The sequence below is a fragment of the Myxocyprinus asiaticus genome, chromosome 33 (assembly GCF_019703515.2).
Source record: "Myxocyprinus asiaticus isolate MX2 ecotype Aquarium Trade chromosome 33, UBuf_Myxa_2, whole genome shotgun sequence".
NCBI classification, from domain to species: Eukaryota; Metazoa; Chordata; class Actinopteri; order Cypriniformes; family Catostomidae; genus Myxocyprinus; species Myxocyprinus asiaticus.
Window position 1 is genome coordinate 26254742 of NC_059376.1, and position 26495 is coordinate 26281236.

Genomic DNA, 26495 nt, shown 5'->3' on the forward strand with positions numbered 1-26495 from the left:
ATTATAATGCTCAACTGTACATATTCACAATTATCCATATAGATATTGAACTGTGTATATGCATAATCACTGTACAGTTCATACTGATACAACAGTAAATGCCAATTCACATGTATTTGTCTCATTATCTGTAACATTTATATATATATATATATATATATATATATATATATATATATATATATATATATATATATATATAAAAAGAACAAATGCACTTCTGCCATACTTCTTACATGTCTTATTTTAATATCAGTTCAAGGTGCCAAGACAAACAGCCAAGTCAAATTCAATTCCTCGAGCAATCTTACCTGGCCAATTATAAACAAACAAACTTACAATTTTTCTCTTTTTATGGTAAAATGGCGCCACCTGCTGGCTCCCTCCCGTGTGATTCCCCGGATGTAATAGATCTGACTGAGCTGGTTCTCGGAATATCTCGCGATATCAGCGGCGAGAGTTTTTCATATCAGAACAGCATGAATTGCAGACGATGGTGCCATGTGGAAAAGGGGAAGAAATGTAAGAAACACTGTATATAATGTCTAGGAAGCAATAGAGACTGTTGAAAATTGGACTCTGGAATGGGGATTCAAATTCTCCATATCCAAAACATGCTGACAGTTTTTTACTAGGAAAAGGGTTGCAAAAAACATGAAACTATATATATATATATATATATATATATATATATATATATATATATATATATATATATATATATATATATATATATATATATAAACCTCTGGAAAGGGTGATCTCATTCAAATATCTGGGCTTACATGGAAAGTTCATGTTAGTTATGTTTAACAAAATTGTAAAAAAATAAAAAAAAAAAAAAAAGTTAAATTTAATGAGGTGTGTAGCAGGACTGGAATGGGGAGCAGACAAACAATGTATGGGCATATATTGTGCACTCCTTTGATCTGTAATAAATTATGGATGTATAGTATATGGATCTGCATCTTCAACTGTGCTTAAGAGACTAGATGCCATACAAGCTCAAGCATTAAGGAGCATTACGGGTGCTGTTAAAATAACACCAGTTGCAGCAATGCAGGTGGAGTTGGGAGGAATGCCATTAGAGGTGAGACAGAAAAAATTAGCTATGGCTTATTGGGTCAGTTTGAAGGGTCATAAAATAGATCATCCTGCAAAGTCTGTACTTGAAGAAAGCTGGGAAACAACTAACCTTCTTGGATCAGTATTTGCATGGAAAGCAAAGGAATGGGCTGTAGAAATGTCACTACATAACAAAATATTACATTACCCCCAATACCTCCTTGGTTATTCAGTCAATCTGAAATTGACCTACAAATACATGATAGTATTCAAAAAGGGGAGAGTGGAAGTGATATTAAGAGTTATACAATAGAATATGTTAGAACTGTCCATTATGCATTTCTTCCGGTGTACATAGATGGCTCAAAAAACCCAAAGACGACGAACAGGAGCAGCATTTTATATTGTAGAATTTAAGATTGGAAATTATGGGAGATTAACAGATGGGACATCAGTATACACTGCAGAAATGGTAGCAATTCAGATGGCACTTAGTTGGATAGAGGAAATTATGCCAAATAAAGCTGTGATATGTTCAGATTCAATGGCATCACTTCTTAGCCTTCAAACATATCTGTCAAGTCGATGTGACATCATTACAGAAATAATGATCATACTGTATAGATTAAAGCAGGTGGGAACTGTAGTCCATTTTGTATGGATACCAGCACACGTTAAAGTACGGGGAAATGAAAAAACAGATAAAATGGCTAAAGAGTCACTCAGACTGGACTCTTTAGAATCCTACTTTAACAGTCCCACTAAGTAGGGCTGAAGGGAAAAGCATCATTTTGGAAGCTAGTAACAGTAAATGGCAGGAGTATTGGAATCATTGTAAGACAGGACGACATTTTTTAAATATACAAAACAGTATAAGATCAAACAAAATCATACAAAACTTAAGTAGAGAAGAATAGATTATTTTAACTCCTTTAAGGATGGGTCATACAAATCTTAATGCTACACTTTACCTCATAGGTGAGCACAATACAGGATTATGTGAATTATGTCAAGTAAAGGAGATGGTTGAACATGTGTTGTCAATATGTCCCAAATATGTGGACTGAGCATGTAAAGACTGCCATCAAAAAAGCTCACAAATGTCTTCACTTCCTCAGACATCTGAGGAAAACTTGGATGTCCACAGCAGTCATGACCAGTTTCTACAGGTGCGCTGTTGAATCCATTCTCACCGGAGGCATTACATCCTGGTACTGCAGCTGCTCATCACAGGACAAGACTGCTCTGCAAAGGGTGGTGAAAACAGCTCAAAGAATAATAGGCACACGTCTTTCCGCAATCCAGGAAATCCACTCTAAACGCTGTCTCGGGAAATCTGAAAGCATCTTGAAGGACTCTAGTCACCCTGCACGACCATTTTTCTCCTTTCTCCCCTCTGGGAAGCGGATCAGGTTGCTTTATTTTGTAAACTTATGTAAATTTGCTGTCTGTCACTCCAAGTTTGTCTTACTTTCTTTGCACATACATGATGTCACAGTTTTGCATGAAGCACCCAAGTAAGAATTTCATTTTACTTGGTACTCTGTACACATGACAATAATAGCTTTTACTTTGTTATGTAGAGGAAAGGAAATAACTACATGGAGAATTGCTGTCTGCATGATGTAATGAATTCATAATTACAAGTGTTTTAAATATAAGACAAGTTGATGGAAAAATTATAAAGGCAGTTATTAAATTCAAAAGAAACAGTAGACTTAAAAACAGGATATAAGAAATCATTGAAGCCTGCACAAGTGTCTTCACACTCCAGCACAGTAGGTGGCGGTATGCACCTAAAACGCTGGTTTGCAGCCTGCCATTAAAGCCACTGAAGAAGAAGAGAGTTTCTCGTTCTTGGTCTGGAAGGGCACATAGAGCCCGGCGACAGTGAGACATTTCGGCTAGGGGTCTTGACAGTCACCCTGTTAAATATGTTGTCGAGACTAGTGCTTGTTTCAGGTGGGTGGTTAATTAAATTAAAGCCTTTTTTAATTGATTGTGGGAGCAAAGAAATTGTTTAGTGAAAGAATATTTGGTTGAAGGGTAAAATTAGGCCTCAGTGTAAATGGCCGCACATGAATCGGGATGCTAAATGTGTTTATTGTTTATCTGCTCTACATGAATGTTTAAGGTAATACTAATGTATTGCTAACTTTAATGCACTGCAGCTCTTATTTTCAGATAGTCAGCGCTGTATCAGAATTCACATGGTTGTTTTGCTTTCAGTATATGCTCGTCCTTGTGTTGAGTTGTGTAGCTGTTAGCTGAGAGTTAATGGCACATACAAACTTTACCAATTATTATAAGTTGTCTTATAATTCGCATCTCTATATATTATAACATTCACTGAGTGTTCTTTGCAAAACGAGTCAGTGTTGTTGAAGGATTCATTATGCACTCAGGAGATGAAGTTGACAGCTTGCACTTTCTGTCATGTGTGCAAGGACGCACAATTGACAAAAAATTGCATTGAACATTTGAATGAATTTCATGTTCCACAATTTTTCATTGGGAAATGTAAAGTCCTACTTTGAATACCACTCTGCTGAGTACTGTACCATCTCCAATGACAAGACTGTAGTTTTGATACATCACGTATGATAAGGAAAGACAGACGTGATTAATTGCACTTAATCAAAACAACTATGACAGCTCAACTAGACTCTCTCTCTCTCTCTCTCTCTCTCTCTCTCTCTCTCTCTCTCTCTTTATGACATGCATTGATTTAAAGAATGAGTTTGTGGTGTCTGTTGCTTATAGGGTGACATGAAAATGATTGAGTCCTAACTGTTTTTGCTGTTTGTTCCTTGCAGGCCGGGCCCTGAAAAACAACGGCTCTTTCGGTGCTTGGTATGTTATATCTTGATACTAATGCACCATTTGTATGTCTTGAGTTTAACAAATGACAACCAATTATGTTGATTAATGTGTGCATTTTTAACTCTGTTCTACTACTTATATTAATGGCTTCTTTTTCACCTTAGCCTTGTACAGGCCTCCCGTTCCTTTCACCAGTCCTCCCAGAGCCATGCACCAGTACCTCCTCTACCCGACAAGGGAGGCAAGGTCCGCCATGGCATCTTCCCTGAAGAGCTTTTCACATTGCTGTACCCAAAGACTGGTGTCACAGGTGGGCTTGTCAGCTCCATTGCCTCCTTTTTTTTAGGACCATCATAGTCAAGTGTGTCTGTTACAAATTCCTGTAATTCTCAGTAATGTAATTTAAGCATCTGTCTGTTCTTCATAGTCCTAGTAGTGTTATTTAGATTTTTGCACACTCTTCTCTCTAGTGCATATAATTTCAGGACTGTTTACAGGAGTGGGGTTTTCTTTTGATTGCAGGTCCATACATGCTGGGCACTGGTCTGCTCCTGTACTGCCTGTCCAAGGAAATCTACGTAATCAATCACGAGACCTTTGCCGCAGCGTGCATCGGTGCAGTCATCATTTATGGCATTAAGAAGTTTGGACCCAGTGTTGCCGCCTTTGCAGACAAAATCAATGAGGTGTGTACCAAAATACAAGCCTTTTCATTGTGCGAAAATCAGTAGTTTCGCTGAGAAAAGATATTTATTAAGTATAAGTTTGATACTGTGCACTTGAAATAATTATTCCAAAAACATATTAAATGAAATTGAGGCTGTTTTGGTTTGGCTATTTTGTTTCTCTCTTCCCCTGCAGGACAAAGTGGCAAAGGCCCAGGAAGTGAAGAATCTGGCCGTGACCAACCTGACTCAGGCCATTGAGGATGAGAAGAAGGAGCAGTGGAGAGTTGAAGGACGACAGATGCTCTTCGATGCCAAGAGGGTGAGGAGAACAGAATACCCAAAGAGCATGGTCCTCTTCCAGTGACAGATATTCTGTCTTCTCCCTTTCATTATATGACTATAGATTAGTAAACTTGATTGAAATGGGCAGAGAGCCCACACACACACTGTAGTTGCAGAAAAATGGAGATGACCGAAACAATGGGAGTGAACGAGCGATTCGTTAACTTTTAAGATTTGTTCAAAAACATTGATTCATTCATTCATGAATGAAACACTAGTTTAATATTCCAACGGGCAAATGTTTTGGTAACAGGTGACCTTCTTCAGTGCAGAGGTTCCCTTGTTTGGTATGATGAAGGTCACCTGTGACTGCAACATTTGCCTGCTGTCTCGCAACTGTGTCTTGTGCATTTTTCTGCAACAATAGTGTTTGGGCTAAGGCTGAATGATTAATTGAAATAAAATTGAAATTGCGGTATGATGTAGTGCGATTATCAACAGCAAAGGCTGCGATTTAATTAAATAGTCTGCATGCGCTGCTCGCTGCACTTGCTGTATGTTTGCAGCTCTGTTCTCTGTACAGTATTTACACATATGGATGAGGCAAATGAGCAGAGGGCGTAATATTTACAGTGTTCTAGATTCACTAATTGCACATTTGCGTAATTCCAAATGTGCTTGGCCGCTAAAAATCATTCAAATCGAAAGTAACCTCATAACACTGGGTTTTTGTGGACAGAAGACTGCATGAGAGCATTTTTGTACATTAAGAGGCCATTGTCAAATCATAACTTATTATTGGTTTCCAAAAAATAATTATAAAAAGTGGGCTTAGACCCTATCACAAAGTTGACAAAAATAGGTATACAGTGAACAGATACAATGTGAAGATGATGTGAATGGTGCAAGCATGCGCTAAGTCTAGGTGCAAGTGGGTTTGGCAAATTGCACACGCAAATGGGCTGGATTAAGTGCAGTTCAATTCTGAGGTTTTCTCTGGTTATTATTACACCGTCTGCATCCTATTATAATGTTCATTCCCTCAAGCACGAGCGATTTAAAAAAAGACAGCACATTCATAAGAAGTTGGTAGTGTAAATGGACTGTATGCAATAAATTAGAAGAATAAATTACGTTCTTTGGTGCATTAACTGCGTCTTTGAAGATTGTCGGGCATATTTCTGACAGTGACACGCTCCTTTTATACGCATAGAAAATGTGATTCTCAGAATTTGGATGTATGCTCCGTTAAATTACAGAAACTGTAAGTATTATTCATCATTTTCATCTGCTGACACACAAATCATGGCTAGTATTAACAGTGATTTTATCGGCACGCACTTCACTTCTACGGTCAATTTTGATTTTTGAAAAATTAATTTATTGATTAATTGAAAAAAAACGGCCCGTTTTGCAGTTGCGCTTTACAGTTTTGTGACGCACCTCATCTGCTCCTCTCAGAATAACGTGGCTATACTGCTGGAGACCAACTACAGGGAGCGTCTGCACATGGTGACCAATGAGGTGAAGAAGAGGTTGGATTACCAGGTGGCACTTCAGAATCTGCATCGCCGCATGGAGCAGGAGCACTTGGTCAACTGGGTCGAACAGAGCGTCATTAAAAGCATCACCCCACAGCAGGTACAGTGTCCACTGCTGCTGTCTCTCTTAAAAGACACACACACACTTTAATGCTTGTTTGAATGCTGCTACCCTATCTGAAATAGCTTTTACTGTCTTTAAGAAACATTGTTTTCTTTAAAATAACACAATAAACGTTAATCAATATATTTATGTACTACATAATTATAAAGTCTTCTAGAAGCAGTTTTTAGTTTGACCTTTAGGTGGAGACATTGCAGTCAACACTCTTGTCAGCAGTCATATTAACAGCAAAATTACTAAGATGATATATGGACAAATAAGTATGAGTCAGTGTTCCCTTTTTTAAGAGATAAGCATAGTCAAGTTCTAACCAGTTGTAACAGTAATTTTTATGGTGTTGAACTATTTTAGATTAGTTTAAGGTCATCTGTATTTAAATGAACCTGTGAACATTTTAAGTAGTATTGTTAACACTTCTAAATAAGTTCTTAATTTCTTTTTGTCTTTCAGGAGAAAGAAAGCATTGCCAAGTGCATTTCTGATCTGAAGGTCCTGGCCAAGGCCACACAAACTCGGGCCACAGTATAGGTCTCTATCAATGTCCACACTGAAGCCTCCTGTGTTCATTTTAAATTATACCCGCCTGGCAGTGTCGTCAAAAGTGTACATACCCATATAAAATAAAAGCTTTGGTTATTCACTTAACACTGCTTGTGTCCTTTATTTGAAGATGCCAACTCCAGCTTTCTTACATTCCTTATTGCTGTTGGTAAAAAATGTTTTATCATTGTCATGGCAACTAATGTTTCTTCATGTTACATGGTTGTAAATGTGTCCCAGCCATTTTACGCATCAGTAACTGGCATTTTGTTGCACATAGCACTAATATTTTAAAAGGGCTGTCGATTAACAATGGCCATACCTGGCCTGCCCAACCTTTAGACTCGAAGGAATTTTCCCTTCCCTGGCGAAACCTACCTGCTCTCACCTTCTGCCTTACTACACTTCATGAACTAGACTTTGATCTAAGCTTTTCCAAGCAGGCAGTTCATAATATTTGCTCGCAAGCCATTTAATAAGAACATAGACTTGAGGACGTATCTAAATGGTATACTGGATCACTCTGACCCAAGGAATGAAGTTTTGAAGGTGGTCTTATTGGGATTTTCTCTAAGGTAACGAACTATCATTTGGCTAATTATTAGGTGGATTTTGAGGGATTTTGCTGATGCTTGTTTTATAACCAAAATCTGTGTTGAGGCACACATATATACAGTTTTGTCAATGATACATTTCTTAATAGAGAAGCAATGTTTAAGTTTTAAGTTCCTGACTGTTAAAGCAGTGTTTTCTCTTCTCTCTCTCTCTCACTCTCACTCTTCCTCTCCTACTCTATGATGTACCTCTTCTACAAATGTTCTCTTTGTGAGAAAACACATTCATGTGCTACTTTGAACAGAACTGTTGTGCTATTGTCAGCAGTTAAATTTTTGCTACTTTGCTGTCTGTGCTCACATACTTGATGACTAGACACTTCTGAATTGTATTTATTTATTTATTTTTAGAAGCTTGGTTGCTATGTTACTTAAAGATAGTTGTTGAACAGAAGTTTGGGGCCTTGCTAATACAGTATATCAGCTTTTCTACTCAAACTCTAAGTAGTTATGCCAAACATCCCAGTCTTGACTGCTTTTGGCCTCATTCTGTTATGATTGCAGATATATATATATATATATATATATATATATATATATATATATATATATATATATAATTTATCCACTATTTATATAATTCTCTGTGCTGCAGTTAATGGCTGTGAAATTATAAACCATGATAACTCTGATATACCACTCCTCTGGAGATATATGGCAATATGAACTGATTAATAGTTAATTATTAAATTGATAAGCATATAACTTTTTTTCTCAATGTAAACCCAAGCATATCATCTTTCAGATAAAGGTCCTAGAAAATTGTCAGCACTTAAATTATGTTTTTAGACAGTTTATTGGTTTTGAGGATATAATATTTGTGCTTTCCTCACATATTTGATGATTGAACATTTCTCACCTCTTTTTTGAAAAGATCAGTGGTTAAGCCCCACATGAAGAGTAATGATTTCTTAGCTCTGACCGGAAAGCATCTGCTAATTAATCTGCATCACGGAGTTGGTCAACCATTCACCTATTCATATTCAAGCGTGATTTCTGACTGATAACGTTGTTATTACAGGTGTGTGACATCACAGTAAAGAATGTATAACCCTGTCCAAGTTTTTCCACCAAGGTATATTTCTGACTCTCTCACCTATAAACAGACATTGTACCTCTCACTGTTTTACTTGCCACATATCTCTCTCATATTAGTTGTGCTATAATTAGAAAGAAGGTTAGCATCATACATCTCTGGTAACACACTTTAAAATTACAGTTACAATTCTAGGATTTAATTGAATTAAATTACAAATGAGAGTCACAAATCATCTGATTGATGAGCACTGAAAGTTTTACAGTCACCATTGCCAACAAAACATAAAAGTTAAAGGTGCACCCATTAATTGTTTCCTCATTGAAAAAGTTTTATTCCTAAATAAATTAATAATAATTTTTAAAAACATAGCCAGTGTATAAAACATATGTATAAAATCATGACCTTATAACCTTATAAAAGCTGTTTTATTCTACATGTAGAGGGTCCCTTCATGAGGGCTGCCATGTTGGGATCACATGACCAACTGAATACTACTTGCTTATAGGTGCTATATGTAAAATTGACAACAAGCGTTTGAAATGGGTACTGCAGCCCAAATTCAAAATATTGGAGAGTTGTTTGCCCCACCCCAGACTCGAAGCTCATGCGGGTTGCCAGAATGTTGACACGCAAATTAGCCAACTCAGCATCCGTTTTAAAGGATTTCTTAGCTTTAAGCTGTCTCTTCCAAAGGCATCTCAAATATTTATCCTTGTTTTACTACGCCTCTGGTCATGGTGGTTTTTAGATGGATGGCGAGGCTTTTTAGGTCGGGTGGAATCTGTTATCTCTGATCCAGTTCGTTTGCTGGCTTCCATGGCTGCAGCACTCAGTGTTGTTTGCCTGCAAACTTGTTCAAATCTGGCAGCCCGGCGGTGTCAAAATACATTTGGGAAATGGGCAGTGGGTGGGATCACACAGGCCAAAACATAAACAGAAATTCCAGTCCAGAATGGACATTTCAAAGTAGAATATACTGGCTGTAGCATTGTTATCGGAGAAGCCAGTATTTCATCTTAGCATGTTTCCCAATTCTCTAATGACATATTATGGTCATTTCATGATTTAGTACAGTAAAATTATTAGATATAGCACCTTTAAGCTCAGTAATCACCCTGTTATTGGACACTCACTCATTAATTAAATTAATCATGGTTGATTGTGAATAGTGAATTTCTACAATGGCATCAGTAACAGAAAACTATTGCTTTTGAATGATGCTGCATCCATGCCCCTTCATAAGTAGGTGTCAGTGTAAAGCCAAGATGACATAAAAAATACATTAAAAAAATGACTAAGTGCACCTTTAACATGTAGGTTTTAACAAGACAATGTTATTCATTCACATTTATAGAATTACATAATACAGTTTATAGAGACTTATTGTGGCGTGTTTGTATTATAGAGGCTTTTCACCTGAGCCATCCTACCCGAGGTCTGGTATGTTTCGTCCCAGTGGGAAATCAATCTACAGTAAGTACCAAGCCTGGCCTTTAAAAAAAAAGGTTTTAAACAACATATCTAAAGAACCAGCTTACCATAATGTTAACTTTACTTTCACAATTTAGTGCACAGAAAGGAGTATGCAGAATCAATCAGCAGACAGCCAGACAACTTTGAGCACAGAGTGGAGGTAAGAGGAAATTCTATGAGTTCATGAGGAAATTTTAAAAAGTTTGTGAAGGGCTACACTTACCAGTTGAAATAAATAAAATCTAAAAAGGATGGTCAGTAATGTGGTGCAAAAACCAGCTGCTACTGTACCCTTTCAGTCCTTCGGATGAGATGTTAAACTGAGGTCCTGACTCTCTGTGGTCATTAAAAATCCCAGGACACTTCTCGAAAAAGAGCAGGAGTGTAACCTCGGTGTCCTAGCTAAATTCCCCCATTGGCCCTTATCGATCATGGATTCCTAATCATCCCCATCCATTAACTGGCTCAATAACTCTACTCTCTCCACCAATAGCTGGTGTGTGGTGAGCGTACTGGCGCACTATGGCTGCTGTCGTATCATCCAGGTGGATGCTGCACACTGATGGTGTTTAAGAAGAGTCCCCTGTTCACTGTGTAAAGCGCTATATAAATGTAACATTAAATCATTCATTCATTCATTCATTCATTCATACCCTTATATTTCATAATCTCAGTTTCCCTTAACAAGTCTGTTATATTTTTGATTACTGCATATTACATATTACAAGGCAGAATTACAGACTCATAATCTTTTAGAGCACAGTAAAACCATATAACCAACACTCAGTTTCACTTTACACTGCCCTTAAAAGCCAAAACATCTATAATGAAGCAACACTGAATCTGAGCAAAACTACTTAAAAGTTAAATGGTCATCTAGCCAATGGCAGATTGTAAAGTAGTCTCATTCTGTTTTCTCTGAATCTGAGCATAGTTGAGTGAAACTTATCTGTCAACAGACTGGTCATAGTATAAAGAGTCCTGATTTCACTACATTTTGACAAGATGTGATGTTACTGCATATTGCCTTTGCATCCCTGCTGAAAAAACCAGCCTGGCTAGTCACCAGCTTAAGTTGTGTTTTGGGTGCTGGTCCTCCAGCGTAGGATGCTGGTGTGTTTGTCCCCAGCAGGTTTTGAAACTAGCTTAACCAGCTTCATCAAAAAGACCATGCTGGTTGACCAGCTTCATCGGTTAGGTTTTGCTGGCGAAAAGCATGGCCAGCACCAAACCAGCATAAACCAGACTAGCATGGGAATTGCATGCTGGTTCAGCTGGTCTTTGTAGCAGGGATGGCAGTACAACAGAATATGGTATGTTACATAAAACAAGACAACATCTAAAGTTTATCTTCCATGGTAATATTTAAATTTTACTCAAACTTGATGCTGTTGCAACACTTTCTTCTCTTCTCGTTTCCAAGCACCTGCTCACCTGTGAGGTAGATGGCAGAGAGTTGAGCAGCACTGAAGACTGTGTGAACAAACTGAAGAATCTGGACAGTAAAGGAAAAGTGTGGGGTCAGGAGATGATCATGCAGGTCCAGGGGAACCACTTACAGCTGTGTGACATAGAGACCAAGGTCAGGAGATGCTTTCTGTTAGATCCATACTGTACTGATGCCTCTTGTAGAAGTGTGAAATTTATGCCCCACTAGCATCTAAATGATGACTATATTTGAACAGGTTTCCCGAATACTCCTCCTGTCTGTCATTAGTTGGGCAAATAGATAGTCCTGCCCCAAACTCAAACCACTGGTTGAGCCAGTGTTGCTGTGTCAGGCTGGTTGGGATGTTCAAACAAAAAGCAGTGTTTTGATAGCACCACTGTATTTACACTTTTCTGCGGAATCAACCGATGAATGGCTTACATACAGTTGTCTCTGCATATTAAGCTGGGACAGGAAAAAGTAATTTAACATCAAAAAAGTGACACACTTCACCTTTAAATATATAAGCAGCTTAACCTTTTTGTTAAAGAAGAAAAAGTTTAATTTACATATTGTGATGATGGAACAGGTAACACTTAAAATAATTCAGTGTACTGCACAAAAAACTTTGTGTTTCAATTCCAAAGAGCATGCTTAATATGAGAAAAAAAATTTATTCTTTCTTTCTTTTTTCTTCATTGTCCTTCCAGTGAACTCTTACTCTGTTTCCTGGGATTGTAGGAGGTTTTGGAGTCTATGAATCTGAGTAGCATCAAGAAGACGAAAGCTGTGCTGAACAGCTGTGTGCATGACTCCCTTCTCATTATCATGGTTCAGGATTACAGCCAAAGAACTCCACAGGCCTTTCTGTTCCAGTGCGAGGAGGGAGGGGTGAGAAGCAGACTCTATTGTTTATTCACAAATGTTACATCCTTACATCTGAATATTGAGATATGTTTGTATTTCAGACATAAATCTGAACATAGAGCTAAACATAGATCTACCTCTGTGTTATAAATTTATCCTAATGTGGAATGCTGTGGGAGTTTAATTGCATTCCCTCTGTGTCAGTAATCTAAATATTTTTGTAAAGGCGTCTCTGCTATTTTAATTCACCAGGCTCAGGGGGTGATAAATGATCTGGACCAGGCAATAGTGCAAGGTGGAGAGGACTTCACCAAGGAACCACAAATGGACATCAGGTCAGCTGCTACCCCAAAAATAAGCTGTAATGGACTGTTCTCATGAGGATAATCAAGCATAGCTCAGACACTGTCAGAGTGTCTGTCAGAGTCTATTCTGTAAGACTAATCTGGTCTGTTATGTCTTATTTACTTGTATATTTTCTAAGAAGAAATGTGATATTTTAATTTAAAAAATCTTGACAGTGACACATTTCCTATTTCTCAGGAGCCACTTGGAAAGCATCATTGGCCAGGGTTTTCCAGGGAGTATCAAAAGACCAGCTATCTCACCTATGGCATCTGTCCCCCTTCCCCCAGAGCAGCTCCTTCCACAGTTCAACAGTTATGAAGACTATGGTGATGACTTCTTTTTATTCTACTTTACACTCGACAAATCAACATGACACATTTTGACTTGTAAATCTCATGCAAGTCTACTTATTATAACCATAACATACCTTAAAATGAGAAGTTTAGTCTTTAGGAGTATTGCTCACCCACTTATAATCAGAGAAAAAAAAGATTAATTAAGTTTTATAATGGATATTTCCAGAGGACAGATGGCCTTCACCCACTATGCCAGCTTCTAGAGATGAGCAATACAGCCCAATGCGCTTCGAGCGGGAGCAGACTCCACCTCCATACACTGACATGGAAAGAAATGCGGTCAGTTCATTACATTGACAGGCCTCATACTGTCTTATCTCACCATGCTATCCATCTATCCACCCATATATACGCCCATTTATTGACACATTCCTCCATCCTTGTAATCTTTCTCTACAGGAAATCTTTAACCATGTAGCTGCCGACATTGAGATCTTCACAGAAAAAGTTGTCACCACTTTGCCAAGCGATAATGGAAACAAGAAAAAGAAAGGAAAAAATGCAAGAAAACAAGGTGAAAATTTTGAAAAGCTACTGACACATTACTGCTGTACATTTGATAAAAATGACAGCTTAACATTTCAACATTAAAATGTTTTTTTATTATAGTTGTAAATCTTCCTTCCATGGAGGAGTACATGTCCTGTCTACAGAAAATAAAGTATGGATTCAATCTCTTGGTAAGATTACATCAATTTTGATTAGAAAGCATCCATTACAACATCTTTTTGGGTCTCAGTCTCAGCATGTCTATAAAGAACAAAGCAATGGATGAGTTGGACCCTTGGATAATTTTCCTACTGTTTTTAGCAGTGGTCAATTTAAATGGATTTTCAATTTCACATCATCACTCCCAGTGTGATTAGACTTGTGTCACAGAAAACTGTTCCATATTGTTTAATATGAGTCTTAAGGTGTCTCTTATGTCTACATCTGTTATGCTGATCACATTTGATACTTATTTCTGCCTGTGACAGGGAAAGCTAGATGGTCACCTTAAAAGCCCTCCTTCTCCTGAGTTTGTTCACAGTCTCTTCTCTTCTCTTGGTTTTGTAAGTATCTGTTTGTCCAGTCTGATTGTTGTATAGCAATTACAAAAATAAAAAAATATTTTTAGCCTTTTTTTTATATATATATTTGTGTTTGTAACCGTCTAATATACTGCATACCTTCAAACGGCATGTTAACATGTCTTATCTTCCTCTGCTCCTGATGCTTTAGGTGGTGGGTCAGTATCCACCCAACATCCCTTCCACAGTGCTGAGTCCCATGCTCACAGAAAAAGCCTTGCAGCTCCTGGGAACTGTTGTCACACCAGAGGAGGACCGACTATGGGGCAGTTTAGGAGACTCCTGGAATGTCCCTAGGTCTTCTATTCTTTACATTTATTCATTTGGCACACACTGTTATCCAAAGCGACTTAAAATCTATTCAAAATATACATTTAATCAGTTTGTGTGTTCTCTGGGAATCAAACCCATGACCTTGGCATTGCTAGTGCCATGCGTCACCAGTTAAGCTCCAGTTGAGATATAAAAACAAATAGAACTCACAACAACTTCACAGCCTCACATTAATTAACAACAACATGACAAATAATTTTTCTTTTAATGCATGTTTTTTTGCCATCAGATCCAGTTGGCCAAATGGGGATCAGATCCCTCCGTATTATCCTGTATTTTACAATGGGTGGGAGCCCCCTCCACCTGTCCCTACCCAGTCACCCCCCTCAAGCAGGCAGCCATCACGGAGCAACAGTGAGCGGTTCCCACCCAGGAACGTCATGCAGAGGCCACCTGAACAGGTAAAATCTCAGAGGGCAAACTTCAACTTAAGCTAAGCATTCATAAGTATGTTGTAAAGTAAGTCAAGCTTTTTACATGCAGATTTACCCAAGGTACAAAAAAGCTAAATGAGTTAAAACTGCTGTTCAACATCTATTCCAGGGCAACAGACCCTGGAGCGCCCCACCCACTCGGTGAGCCATATCATATCATCCCCAGATAATGATGCAGTTGAGAAAGCAATATAAAACCTTTATTTTTTTTTTTCTTACACAAAGAGGCTTTAAAAAACATGAGTATAGAAAATTGAATCACTTTAATGTCTTTGGGAACAAGCAGTTTGATAAATGTCCACATTCCAAGGCTTTAGAAGCCCATTATGTTCTCGTAATGGATGAGCCTTATTTTGGCCTATTCAGTGAATGAAACTAACATATGTAGTAACATTTTAAGTTTGATTAGTCTTTAAAGGAATGTTCCGGTTTCTAAATATTCCGAACTTAATCGATAGTGTTAGTGGTATAATGATGATTACCATAAAAAATTATTTCGACTTCTCCCTCCTTTTCTTTAAAACAAGCATAAATCTGGGTTACAATAAGGCACTTGCAATGGAAGTGGGGCCAATCCGTAAACGTTAAAATACTCAGTTTCAAAAGTATAACCACAAGATGCAAACAATATGCGTACACAACATTTTAGTGTGATAAAATCACTTACTAAGCTTTTCTGTTTTAAGTTATTTCTACCTTAAAAACCTCCAAAAATGGCCCTATTCACTTCCATTGTAAGTGCCTCACTGTAACCTCTGTTTTTGCTTTTTTTTTTTTTTTTAAAGAAAAGGAGGGACGAGTCAAAATCATTTTTTGTGGTAATCATCACTATGCCACAAATGATGTTGCTTGAGCTTAACTTGTATTGAACCCGAATGGGAAGAATTCCTTTGTATTGATTTCAAATGTTTTATCTTATTTTGTACCAGGTCAGCAGAGCCGCCACTTTACATGAGGGTGATCTATGACTTTATGGCAAGAAACAGTCAAGAACTGAGTGTGCTGAAGGGTGATGTGGTGCAGGTAATCTCCTGACTTTTAACCTTTAGACAGTCACTGGTCAGCACACTCCACAAGGAGCATTTGTGTAATCTCAGGGGATTGTTAAATCAACCAAAAGTAAAGCTTTTTCTCTGGACAAAAAGTGAATGCGCATTAATATGATGAATGTTTGCTTATAAACCACTGTGCTTATATGAACAGGTAACCGATAAGTCCAGGCAGTGGTGGAAAGTCAAAAACAGCCGTAATGAGGAGGGCTATGTGCCTCAGAATGTTCTAGAGCCTGTTGATGGCAAAGCGCCAACAGTAAGTCATGACCAGTCTAGGCTGATGCATGTATTTTCACACGTTTAAAATAATTTTAAAATAAGGGAGTACATTTTTTTTTTTGTTTTAACTGTAATTTCTCAGCCCAGGCTTCTTTTTGAGTTGGTAACAAAAGATATACAGCATTAACATAAAACAAACTGGTCATTCAGTGTACTGCACCTATCTTGTTACTGTACTGTTTTGTCTTTATTAACATGCAGATGAATTAGATCTGTAAAAAACAAAACATGACTTGCATTATATTTAACAGTTTAATGGATTTCTACTGCGTACAATTTACTGTTTTAAAAAGGTTGGACCTACTTATTTTCAGCAGAATATGAGAGGACCTCCATTTTTGGACATGAAATCCAGACCTGATGAAGTCAGAGCCTGGTTACAGTACAAAGGCTTTTCTAAAGCGTAAGCAACCACTAACATCATCTTTAATTTTATGTTTTCACATATCTTAAAGGGATAGTTCACCCAAAAATTCTCTCATTATTTACTCACCCTAATGCCATCTCAGATGTGTTTGACTTTTTAGTTCTGCTGAACACAAATGAAGATTTTTAGAGGAATATTTCAGCTCTGTAGGTCCATACAATGCAATTGAATGGTGATCAGACTTTTGTAGCTCCAAAAATCACATAAAGGAAACAGAAGTAATCCATAAGACTCCAGTGGTTAAATCCATATCTTCAGAAGCGATATAATATGTGTGGGTGAAAAACAGATAGAAATGTAAGTCCTTTTTTTTACTCTAAATTTCCACTTTCACTTTTACATCTGAAAGTCACATGTGGTGCCTGTTTAGTTTCACTTTCACATCTGAAAATGAAAGTGTAGATTTATAGTAAAAAAAAAAAGGACTTAAATATTGTTGTTTCTCACCCACACCTATTATATTGCTTCTGAAGATATGGATTTAAACACTGGAGTCATATGGATTACTTTTGTTTACTTTATGTGATTTTTGGATCTACAAAGGTAGTGAATGATCACCATTCACTTGCATTGTATGGACCTACAGAACTGAAATATTTTTCTAAAAATCTTCATTTGTGTTCTGCTCATACTCATCTGGGATGGCATGAGGGTGAATAAATGATGAGAGAATTTTCATTTTTTTTGGTGAATTATCCCTTTAAGACTATACAAAATTGTATTTCTGAGAAATATATTTTCTCCACTGACTGAGTTTAATAGCTTGTTAGTAATAAGATTTTCTAACTGAAATTAGGATATTTTATTTTAATCTTGAAAGGAAGTACTTGTTTACACACTCTGTACTGTATGTGTAGGGCAGTTCAGAGTCTTGGGGTGTTTAATGGAGCGATGTTGCTGGGAATGAAACTAGATGATATCAGAGCGATATGTCCAGAGGAAGGAGGTCGTGTTTTCTTCCAGCTGCAGAGTGTCAGATCTACTATTGCAGTAAGTAATGAAGCTCACTTTTATGACAAGCCTACTGTCCATTTAAAATGCTGATAGGGAAAATTTAGAGGAAAAAAGCAATACATGAAGTTAATTTAAATATTTATATTAAGCACTTTTCATTGTGGAGGTGATCCACAATTAAGTAATTTAATGACTGAAGCTAAGCTCTCAAATGTTATCATTATCTTCATTTCCTTTGCAGCTTGCCAGCGAGGCAGAATACAGCCAATATGGTGCCCGCTAATTATCTGAGCAGGCTGGAACATTTTTCTTGGCGAGAACCTGAACGTGTCTGGACCTGAATAAACAAGAGCTATGCAGAGCACTTGACAACATTTCCATTCATTTTTAAACAAGAAATGCCTGATGCCTGTAGGTTGCTTACTGTTAGAGAAGCTAAATGACACTATTGTCTCTAGATGCAAATGATATATACATTTAAGACATTTTATTTATTTTATATCCAGATTTTTCCATTAAACATCAATCTCCCTGGGGTGGTGGTCACCTACTGTTTAATGATATAGACACTTAACATTATGTTCATTGCAAAGGTGATCCAGGAGCTAGAGCTATTATAATCTTGCTTTTAGCCACCTGATTCAGGCACTAACTATAAGGCCTTTGTCATTGATGTTGTGTATTGTAGACACTTTGAAAGTATTTGTTAAATGAAAGCAAACAAAATCTGTAACTCTATGATTGATCCTGACACTGTATACAAATTGAGTATTGTGTTGGAATAAATGCTTATTATTTACATAAATGCCATTTTTGAAAATGTGTCACTTTTTCTCTTTTGATTCTTAGAACTGCTTAAGTCTACCCAGTCCTGTAATATGGACTGCTGGATGTCCATGACACCTCTGAGGCTGAAAAAAATTAATATTTATTTTGATACTGAATGCAAGTTTGTCGAATATTAAAATGCAATCCATTTAATTTGTCATCATCAATTAAGGACATTTTTGAAATTCAATGAACAAAAAAGGTTGACTCAAATTAAAGTATTGCATTTAATGTTTATTCTGTGTTGTTACAATTCTTATGTAAAGACTTCAAACAGCAAAATCTCTAATAAAACAGTGAAATTGCTTTTTCTTTTTATGGAATCAAAATAAGGTGCAAAATTATCACTAAATGGTTTTAATTCAAACATAAGTGCTTTTCAACTGCATTATTTATATAGACAACAACTAAGAATTCTGATAGTTTTGTAATGTTTTCAATAATTGGTGCCTAATGTTTATAATGTGAACTGTTAACACTGGACTGTAAATAATTATCCTTATATTGCTCACTTATCAGTAATATTTAAAACAGTGGTACCAAAGAATAATCACCACATGTGCACTGAAACATCATTGAAATAACATATACTGGTACTGTAACCATGAAGAAAATATCTTGTCATTTTCACTCCTTCTTGTTTCCCCATTTGGCCATCTTGTTGTTTACAGGTGTTTTCATGAACTTGCTTGAATTCATGTATGCTGCGATCTTCTCCAAACTCTAGCGAGGAAAAGAACACACATCTGAGTCATTCTGGTCCATCCTTAATCTTTAAAGTTTATGCAGGACTATAAAACCATTTTTGCCTGATAAAACCAAAAGCCTGTGATCCATACCTCAAAACGATCCAGAAAACATCTTAGATTTTTGTAGTCATCCAGGCATGTGGGCTCAAACATGCGGTGCTGATCCAACAATTCAAACATGATGAAGTCCACAAATGTGATCTACAGAGTGAGAAGATAACGGGATGAGCATGCCAAACAAATTTCACAGAATATACTGTAATTTTCCACCAGTTCAAACAGATAAAATAAGGATGTGCTTATCACTCTTTACTTTGTCTCCAGCAAACCACTTCCTGTCACCAAGAAATTCAGAAAACTGCTTGAGAGTTCCTGGCAGTGACTCATTGTAACATGGTTTGATTTTGTCCTGTAATCAAACACAAAAGAATGACATATGACTGATTATTATAGTAAATCGTACTAATTGCAGATTTGCTCTGTATAATATTAGGAAGATTAGACCTTTCCTATCTGAGCATGCTACACAGCTCCTTGTCCAGGATCTTGTTAGATCTAGACTGGACTACTGCAATGCTCTTCTGGCAGGACTTCTTGCATGTACAGTCTAACCTCTGCAGTTGATCCAGAACACATTGGCACAAAAGAAAGCGCTTGTCAAACTTCTCTTCATCAAACTGCAATGGTTGCTCGCATCAAGTTCAAAGCACTGATGCTCGCTTACAGAACCCCACTGATTCTCTAGCCACCTTCAAGAAATATCTAAAGGTGCACATTTTTCACAAGCACTTGACTCAATCCTACTATTACAATAACTGTCTTCTCCATAATTTTTTTTTTTCAGTTCATTCTTTCACCACTGTCTTTTACCTTCCTCTCTACTTGTACTAATTTGCAACATTGTATTATAGCACTTCTCTTCATACTGCCTTCTTAGGATGAATTACTTCAGAAGCAGAATGAGCTTTATTGCGAAGTATGCTTCCACATACAAGGAATTTGTCTTGGTGAAAAAGGCTTCCACTGCACAAACAATACAACAAGACAGAGTTAATAAAAAAAATAGAATAAAAATAAAAAGTGAATACAAAATATAAGTACATATAGAAATACACAATAAGACAAAAAATATATAATACATATGTACAAATACAAATCTGTTATATACAGATAGTGCAAGGGATGTAATGGCAGAAGAGGTAGGATATGTTGGATAAAAATAAATAGGCTAAGCTGTGTATTGCACATAATTATTGCTCAATGGGGCAGTTTTAACTGTTCATGAAATGGATAGCCTGAGGGAAAAAAACTGTTGTTGTGCCTGATGGTTCTGGTGCTCAGTGCTCTGTAGCGCTGACCAGAAGGCAACAGTTCAAAAAGGTAGTGGGCTGGGTGAGTGGGGTCCAGAGTGATTTTTCCAGCCCTTTTCCTCACTCTGGAAGTGTCAAGTTCTTGAAGAGAGGGCAGGGGGCAACCAATAATCCGCCCACCAGTCCGAAATGTCCTTTGTAGCCTTCTGATGTCTGATTTCGTAACTGAACCAAACCAGACAGTTATTGAAGTGCAGAGGACAGACTCAATGTCTGCCGAGTAGAACTGTATCAGCAGTGCCTGTGGCAGATAGAACTTCCTCAACTGGTGAAGGAAGTACAACCTCTGCTGGGCCTTTTTCACATTGGAGTCAATGTGGGTCTCTCACTTGGTGTTACAGTCAGTTGTGTACAGGGAGAAGAGTAGTGGGGAGAGCACACATCACTGGGGGGCACCAGTGCTGATTGTACAGGTGCTGGGGAAGTGAATTTCCCCAGTCTCACTAACTGCTGCCTATCTGTCAGAAAGCTGGTGATCCACAGACAGATAGGGGTAGGAACAGAGAGATGGTTTAATTTAGTCCAGAAAATAGCTGGGATGATGGTGTTGAAAGCCGAACTGAAGTCCACAAAAAGGACCCTTGCATATGTCCCTGGTCTGTCCAGATGTTGCAGGATCTGATGGAATCCCATGTTGCCTGCATCATCCACAGACCTGTTTGCTCGAAAAGAAAACTGAAGGGGATCCAGAAAAGGTCCAGTGGTGTTCCTCAGGTGGGCCAACACCAATCTCTCAAATGACTTCATGACCACATACGTCAGAGCTATGGGTCTGTAGTCATTAAATCCTGTGATTTTGGGTTTCTTTGGGATAGGGATGATGGTGGAGCGTTTGAAGCAGCAGGGAAATTCACACTGCTCCAGTTATCTATTGAAGATCTGTGTGAAGATGGGGGCCAGCTGGTCAGCACAGGATTTTAGACAAGTGGGTGAAACACCATCTGGGCCCTGTGCTTTCCTTGTCTTTTGTTTCCGGAAGACCCGGCACACATCCTCTTCACAGATATTAACTACAGGTTTAGTTGATTTAAGTTTCTGCCTGTAGGTCGGAAGAAGATGAACCAGACATTGATCAGAGAGTCCCAAAACTGCTCTAGTGACAGAGCGATATGCAACCTTTAATGTTGTGTAGCAGTGATCCAGTATATTTCAGTCTCTGTTGGGGCATGTAATGTGCTGTCTGTATTTTGGCAGTTCACGGGTGAGGCTGGCTCTGATAAAATTGCCGAGAATAATAATAAGTGAGTCCAGGTATTGTTGTTCCATGTCTGTGATCTGATCAGCCAGCTGTTGCATCGCTGCGCTACCACCAACTTGTGAAGGAATATAAACACTCACTAGAATAAACGAGGAAAACTCCTGCGGCGAGTAGAAAGGCTTACAGTTAATAAAGAGCGCTTCCAAATTAGGACAGTGTTGGGCCGCATATATTCAGATAGAAGACAAAGGCAGGCCTAACACAGTCGTAAAAACCTAACTCAACCCCCCACATTCCAAGTCGTTAATCTTACTTATAAAAATCGCGCCAAAATCAAACAAAGGGAGTCCAAAACAGACTACAAATCCCATGAAGCCTTGCTCACTAAAGGATCGAACTCTCAACTCCTATTGGATGAGGCACACAACAGAACATCCCTCAAACATAACATCATCAGGAGTTGAAATACCTCTGAAATGCTTTCGGGATTTGCTTCCAGCGACTTTGTTCACCGAGTATAGACGTAGTTTATTCGCTGCTCTCTGGTGCAACCTCGTGGCACAAGGAAGTAATGTCCGACTTGAAACTGTGGCCATACAATCTCCATCTCGCTGGACGAGTTGAGATTACTCTGTGTTCAACCGAACACTATAACGGATCCGAAGGAGACCGCCGAGCAATTTGCATCTTCATCCGTTTGCCTACAGAAGTGAAGAGATTAAAGATTTCTCTTCCATCTTCAATCAAGTCGACATTTCTGAGTTCTCCGCCAGCCCGCCGAGAATCAACAGCCGTACCGCCCGCCGCCGTTTTTGCTTGTATAGTTTACGGACCGCCATGTCCGCTCATTATTAATACTCAGGGTATTAATTATCACAAATTTGTTTTGCTGTATTGTGGTCCAACCAAATTGGATTGTTGTGCAATTTCGCCATCGCGGGCGAAACAGCAACTGAGTTCATCCATTAAAGAGTCAAATAACGTGGGACTGTTTACGAGCCGTCCACCGCGTCTCTGAGTGATGAACTAACAGCTGTTTTCTCTCCCACGATCGCGAAATCGGCTTTAGGGCCGTCACTTCTCTCTCTCGTACTAACCACACACGCACACATATACGCACGCGACCCCTCACAAACATTCTGGCACACATTTTTGGCTCGTAGATAGCTTAAATGCTAAAGCCCAGCTTTGTCCCTAAGCTATCGTACAAGCGGATACACACGGTAACTGGTAGACGCCATCTCCGCCCCCATTCGCGGTCATATTCCCTGGCCGGAAGTCTCGCGTGACATACTCTCCACGAGAGTCACGTCCGCCATTTTGTGCGCGTCCCTCCTTACACACACACACCTTATGTGTTACAGGATTATTTTATTTCCATATCTAATCATATCACTGTTTAGTTTGTAGCTGTAAGACGGAAGTTTATTGACTGCATCGTATTAATTATTAATTGATATTACTGCATAAATAAACTTTGTTTATATTACAAAGAGAAGTGTTTTGGTTTGTTTTGCATACGCCTGTGTCATGCTGACGGGATGTCAGTGCTCGGATTCAAACCTTCATTCATTGTTTTTTTTTTCGGAAAATCGATATTCTTCGGATGTCGATTTTCCTAAGAAAAAAAATCTAATATTGAGACTGTTTTACTATTTGGTTATTAGTCCCTGATTTCAGGGTGGTGCCCCGTCAATGTTAATCCTTATTAATATTCTATTGATTTTTGATAATTGATAATTATCTTTGATGGTTGTTGAATTTGAATGATCAATCAGTAAGTGTTAATTTTAATTAATGTTTCATCAATGTTAACAATTAACGATTATCTTTGATGATTGTTGATTTTAAAGGATTTAAAAAAAAGCTAACATTGATTCTCATCAATGTTCTATTGATTTTAATAATTAATAATTATCTTTGATAATTATTCATTTTTGCTAATAACCAAACTTGCTCCTAAATGTAGCACACTACATTTACTGGAGCCCCATATGAGGTTTTAATGAGTTAGATTCAGTTGATTAATTTAAATATTAATTAATAACTACAGAAATAATTTAATTATTTCTGATAGTAACACTGATCTAAACAACCAGTAAAGCCCTACAACAGCACATCATCTTTAACGTTGTTACATCTGTACACCAACTTTCATTGACGTAAAAGCATGTTCCACCGCCTCTCGTTTTCCCTGTTAACTCCGCAATGCGAGCCGCTCTGAACAGCTTAAAGCCCGGCAGATGTAACACACTGTCTGAAATGGCTTCACTCAGCCAGGTTTCTGTGAAGCACAAGGCAGCAGAGTTTGAAAAGTCCTTGTTTTTACAGGTGAGAAGATGTAGTTCGTCCGTTTTGTTAGGAAGAGAGCGGAGATTCGCTAGATGAATACTCGGCAGCGCTGTTCAAAAACCACGCTGTCGGAGCTTGACCAGCGCGCCAGCTCGCTTCCCTCGCTTGCGTCTTGAACAACACATCTGCACCTCTGACTAAAATGTCCAGCAATGTTCTCAGGAACAATTCTGAGATTTGTTTTACCAGGCCGCTCTGGGTTTAATAGGTTAACATTGTATAACACATAAATATACTGCATAATCTTATGACACTTGGGTATAGCGATTTGTGGGCACTCACAAAGTCTCCATAACAGAGCTGGACAAAACCATTCCTGAAGTCCATTGCCTGATTCTCCAAGATGTCAACTCTCACCTGCTCTTCTTCAGTTTCCCCACCTAAAAATACAGTACAGAGATAAATCTAGTATTTCTTGCACAGCTATGTTCAATGCATCACTTTCAATGATATTCCAGATTGCAAAATAAAGAAAAGCATTTTCAATTAACAAAAAGCACCTATTTAAGTGAACTTACACAGGTTGTGTTTGCGGGCGATGTATCTCATTATAGCATTGCTTTGGACTATTTTCTTGTCACCGTCCTCTAGGTAAGGCAACTGTTAAAGAGATGCTTTGGTTAGTTGTTGCATGTTCTACTGCAAAAATAAATAAATAAATAAATAAATAAATAATAATAATAATAATAATAATAATAATAATATGTGGGTGAACTCTGAACTTACATTAGGAAAGTCTATTCCAAGTTTGTTTTTCTCATCAAACCAGCAACTTTTGTCATAGTTGGGAGCTGAAAGGCAAGAATATGAATCAACTCATAAGACAACAAACAACAGCTGGACCATAACTGCTTTAAAAGGAAAATGTGACTATGCCTGTGTCAACATGCTGATCACTTACCTTCACCACAAGAATATAGTTTTTCCTCATACTTAGTTCCAGTGTATTCCAACAGCAGACGGATTGGTTGAGCAAGCTGTTAAATGAATGATTATATGACATATTACTAACTTTAGTAGCTTAAAGAATATCTTCAACACAGAGGGACCCAACTCTAGATATGCTCTAGATCTGCTAGCACACAAGTAGAATGGCTTTGCTCTATAAAGGCTAGGCTATGTTGCGAAAAGTCAACATATTCCTGTGCAAATATGAATAAAAAAAATCCATGTAATTTGACATAACCATACCCAAAGATGCTTCAGACTTATATTATGTATTACTTATATTACGATTATTTTAGTAAAGTAAAATCCGGGGGCATGGCGAGCAGAAACACGTTTTCAAATTCGAAAGAAAGCTTGTCAAAATTAATCTTCGACCCATATTAACAACCCGTGCTGACTCCCTGTGCAATGCCTACAACAATTTTGATTGAAAAATAAAGTTAGCGACAAACTTCAGTTTGAATTAAATAGACTTAACGCTCTGTGCAGTCACACTTTTTTCATAGTCGTAAAACTTGAACTATCAAACTTTATAACGGGCTAGTAATTGCTTCAGGTTTGCTTGAAGCCGAGTCTCAACTTTTCGTCCATAAAATATGTACATTTAAACAACTAAAGCTATGAAGTATAGGTTTGACAGTAGACATGATGGCAAAACAAAATGAATTAAAATCTCACGTGCAGCGCTGTGGTGACTGGTTAACAAGTTATGCAACGGAAATGTCGAAGAAATTAAATTAGAATGAGTTAAACATTTTCATTACAAATAAATGCAATATAAGGCTGGCAAATCATCACTGCGTCTTACCCCACGTATATCCCAGTAAGCTAATTTCATTGCCATTTTGCAACAACAGTGTACTCTCTCTATGATTCTCTATGCAAGGTTAGAAGTGGAGACTGAGCAGCGTGCGATCCTACACTGTGTTTGCGATGAGACGTTCACAGCTTTCAACAGGCTTCCTCACAACCAATCATAGACGAGAACGTAACTAATTTGAATGCGATGGGGAGCAGTAACGTTCAAATTAAAGGAATAGTTCACCCAAAAATGAAAATTCTCTCATCATTTACTCACCCTCATGCCTTGTCATCCCAGATGTGTATAACATTCCTTTTTCTGCTGAACACAAATTAAGATTTTATCTTCTAAAGGAGCTCTGTTGGTCCATTCAATGCAAGTGAATGGTGGCCAGAACTTTGAGCTGAAGCTCTAAAAAGCACATAAAAGCAGCATAAAAGTAATCCATATGACTCCAGTGGTTAAATAAATATCTTCAGAAGCGATATGATAGGTGTGGGAGAGAAACAGGTCAATATTTATGTCCTTTT

The 26495-nt window shown here is 37.9% G+C and overlaps 3 protein-coding genes across 4 annotated transcripts; 2 read left to right on the forward strand and 1 right to left on the reverse strand.

Annotated features, from left to right (window-relative positions):
• Positions 1-2879: 2879 nt before the first annotated feature.
• On the forward strand, positions 2880-7148 carry LOC127424222 (ATP synthase F(0) complex subunit B1, mitochondrial-like). Its single transcript, XM_051669210.1, has 7 exons — positions 2880-3027; positions 3882-3918; positions 4053-4198; positions 4411-4574; positions 4750-4875; positions 6300-6479; positions 6954-7148. The coding sequence occupies exons 1-7, from the start codon at positions 3000-3002 to the stop codon at positions 7029-7031; spliced, it is 759 nt and encodes a 252-aa protein (XP_051525170.1). The 5' UTR covers positions 2880-2999; the 3' UTR covers positions 7032-7148.
• A 128-nt stretch (positions 7149-7276) lies between these two features.
• LOC127424221 (epidermal growth factor receptor kinase substrate 8-like protein 3) lies at positions 7277-18859 on the forward strand. 2 transcript variants are annotated; one of them, XM_051669208.1, is made up of 20 exons: positions 7277-7618; positions 8679-8732; positions 10102-10169; positions 10265-10329; positions 11593-11751; positions 12340-12489; positions 12718-12800; positions 13009-13139; positions 13336-13448; positions 13569-13683; positions 13779-13849; positions 14147-14221; positions 14391-14536; positions 14802-14973; positions 15116-15147; positions 15936-16029; positions 16210-16314; positions 16631-16740; positions 17622-17754; positions 17960-18859. In XM_051669208.1, the coding sequence occupies exons 2-20, from the start codon at positions 8701-8703 to the stop codon at positions 17999-18001; spliced, it is 1896 nt and encodes a 631-aa protein (XP_051525168.1). In that variant the 5' UTR covers positions 7277-7618; positions 8679-8700; the 3' UTR covers positions 18002-18859. The 2 variants fall into 2 exon arrangements, with proteins under 2 accessions (XP_051525168.1, XP_051525169.1); XM_051669209.1 differs by lacking the exons at positions 7277-7618; positions 8679-8732 and having other exon boundaries at positions 10092-11751; positions 12309-12489.
• On the reverse strand, positions 18760-26111 carry LOC127424223 (glutathione S-transferase Mu 3-like). Its single transcript, XM_051669211.1, has 8 exons — positions 25972-26111; positions 25117-25192; positions 24942-25006; positions 24734-24815; positions 24498-24595; positions 19609-19704; positions 19386-19496; positions 18760-19269 (listed from the first exon to the last, which is right to left on the reverse strand). Exons 1-8 carry the CDS (start codon positions 26005-26007, stop codon positions 19174-19176), a joined length of 660 nt encoding a protein of 219 aa, XP_051525171.1. The 5' UTR covers positions 26008-26111; the 3' UTR covers positions 18760-19173.
• Between the last annotated feature and the right edge of the window lie 384 nt (positions 26112-26495).

Coding starts and splice junctions, on each gene's coding strand:
- LOC127424221 (XM_051669208.1), top strand. CDS start 8,701: ATGTATAACCCTGTCCAAGTTTTTCCACCAAG. Junction 10,330..11,592: donor ACTTTGAGCACAGAGTGGAG/GTAAGAGGAAAT, acceptor CTCGTTTCCAAG/CACCTGCTCACCTGTGAGGT. Junction 14,222..14,390: donor TCTTCTCTTCTCTTGGTTTT/GTAAGTATCTGT, acceptor CTGATGCTTTAG/GTGGTGGGTCAGTATCCACC.
- LOC127424222 (XM_051669210.1), top strand. CDS start 3,000: ATGTTGTCGAGACTAGTGCTTGTTTCAG. Junction 4,199..4,410: donor CCCAAAGACTGGTGTCACAG/GTGGGCTTGTCA, acceptor TTTTGATTGCAG/GTCCATACATGCTGGGCACT. Junction 6,480..6,953: donor AAAGCATCACCCCACAGCAG/GTACAGTGTCCA, acceptor TTTGTCTTTCAG/GAGAAAGAAAGCATTGCCAA.
- LOC127424223 (XM_051669211.1), bottom strand. CDS start 26,007: ATGGCAATGAAATTAGCTTACTGGGATATACGTGGG. Junction 25,007..25,116: donor ACTATATTCTTGTGGTGAAG/GTAAGTGATCAG, acceptor CTTGCCTTTCAG/CTCCCAACTATGACAAAAGT. Junction 24,816..24,941: donor TTGGAATAGACTTTCCTAAT/GTAAGTTCAGAG, acceptor TCTCTTTAACAG/TTGCCTTACCTAGAGGACGG.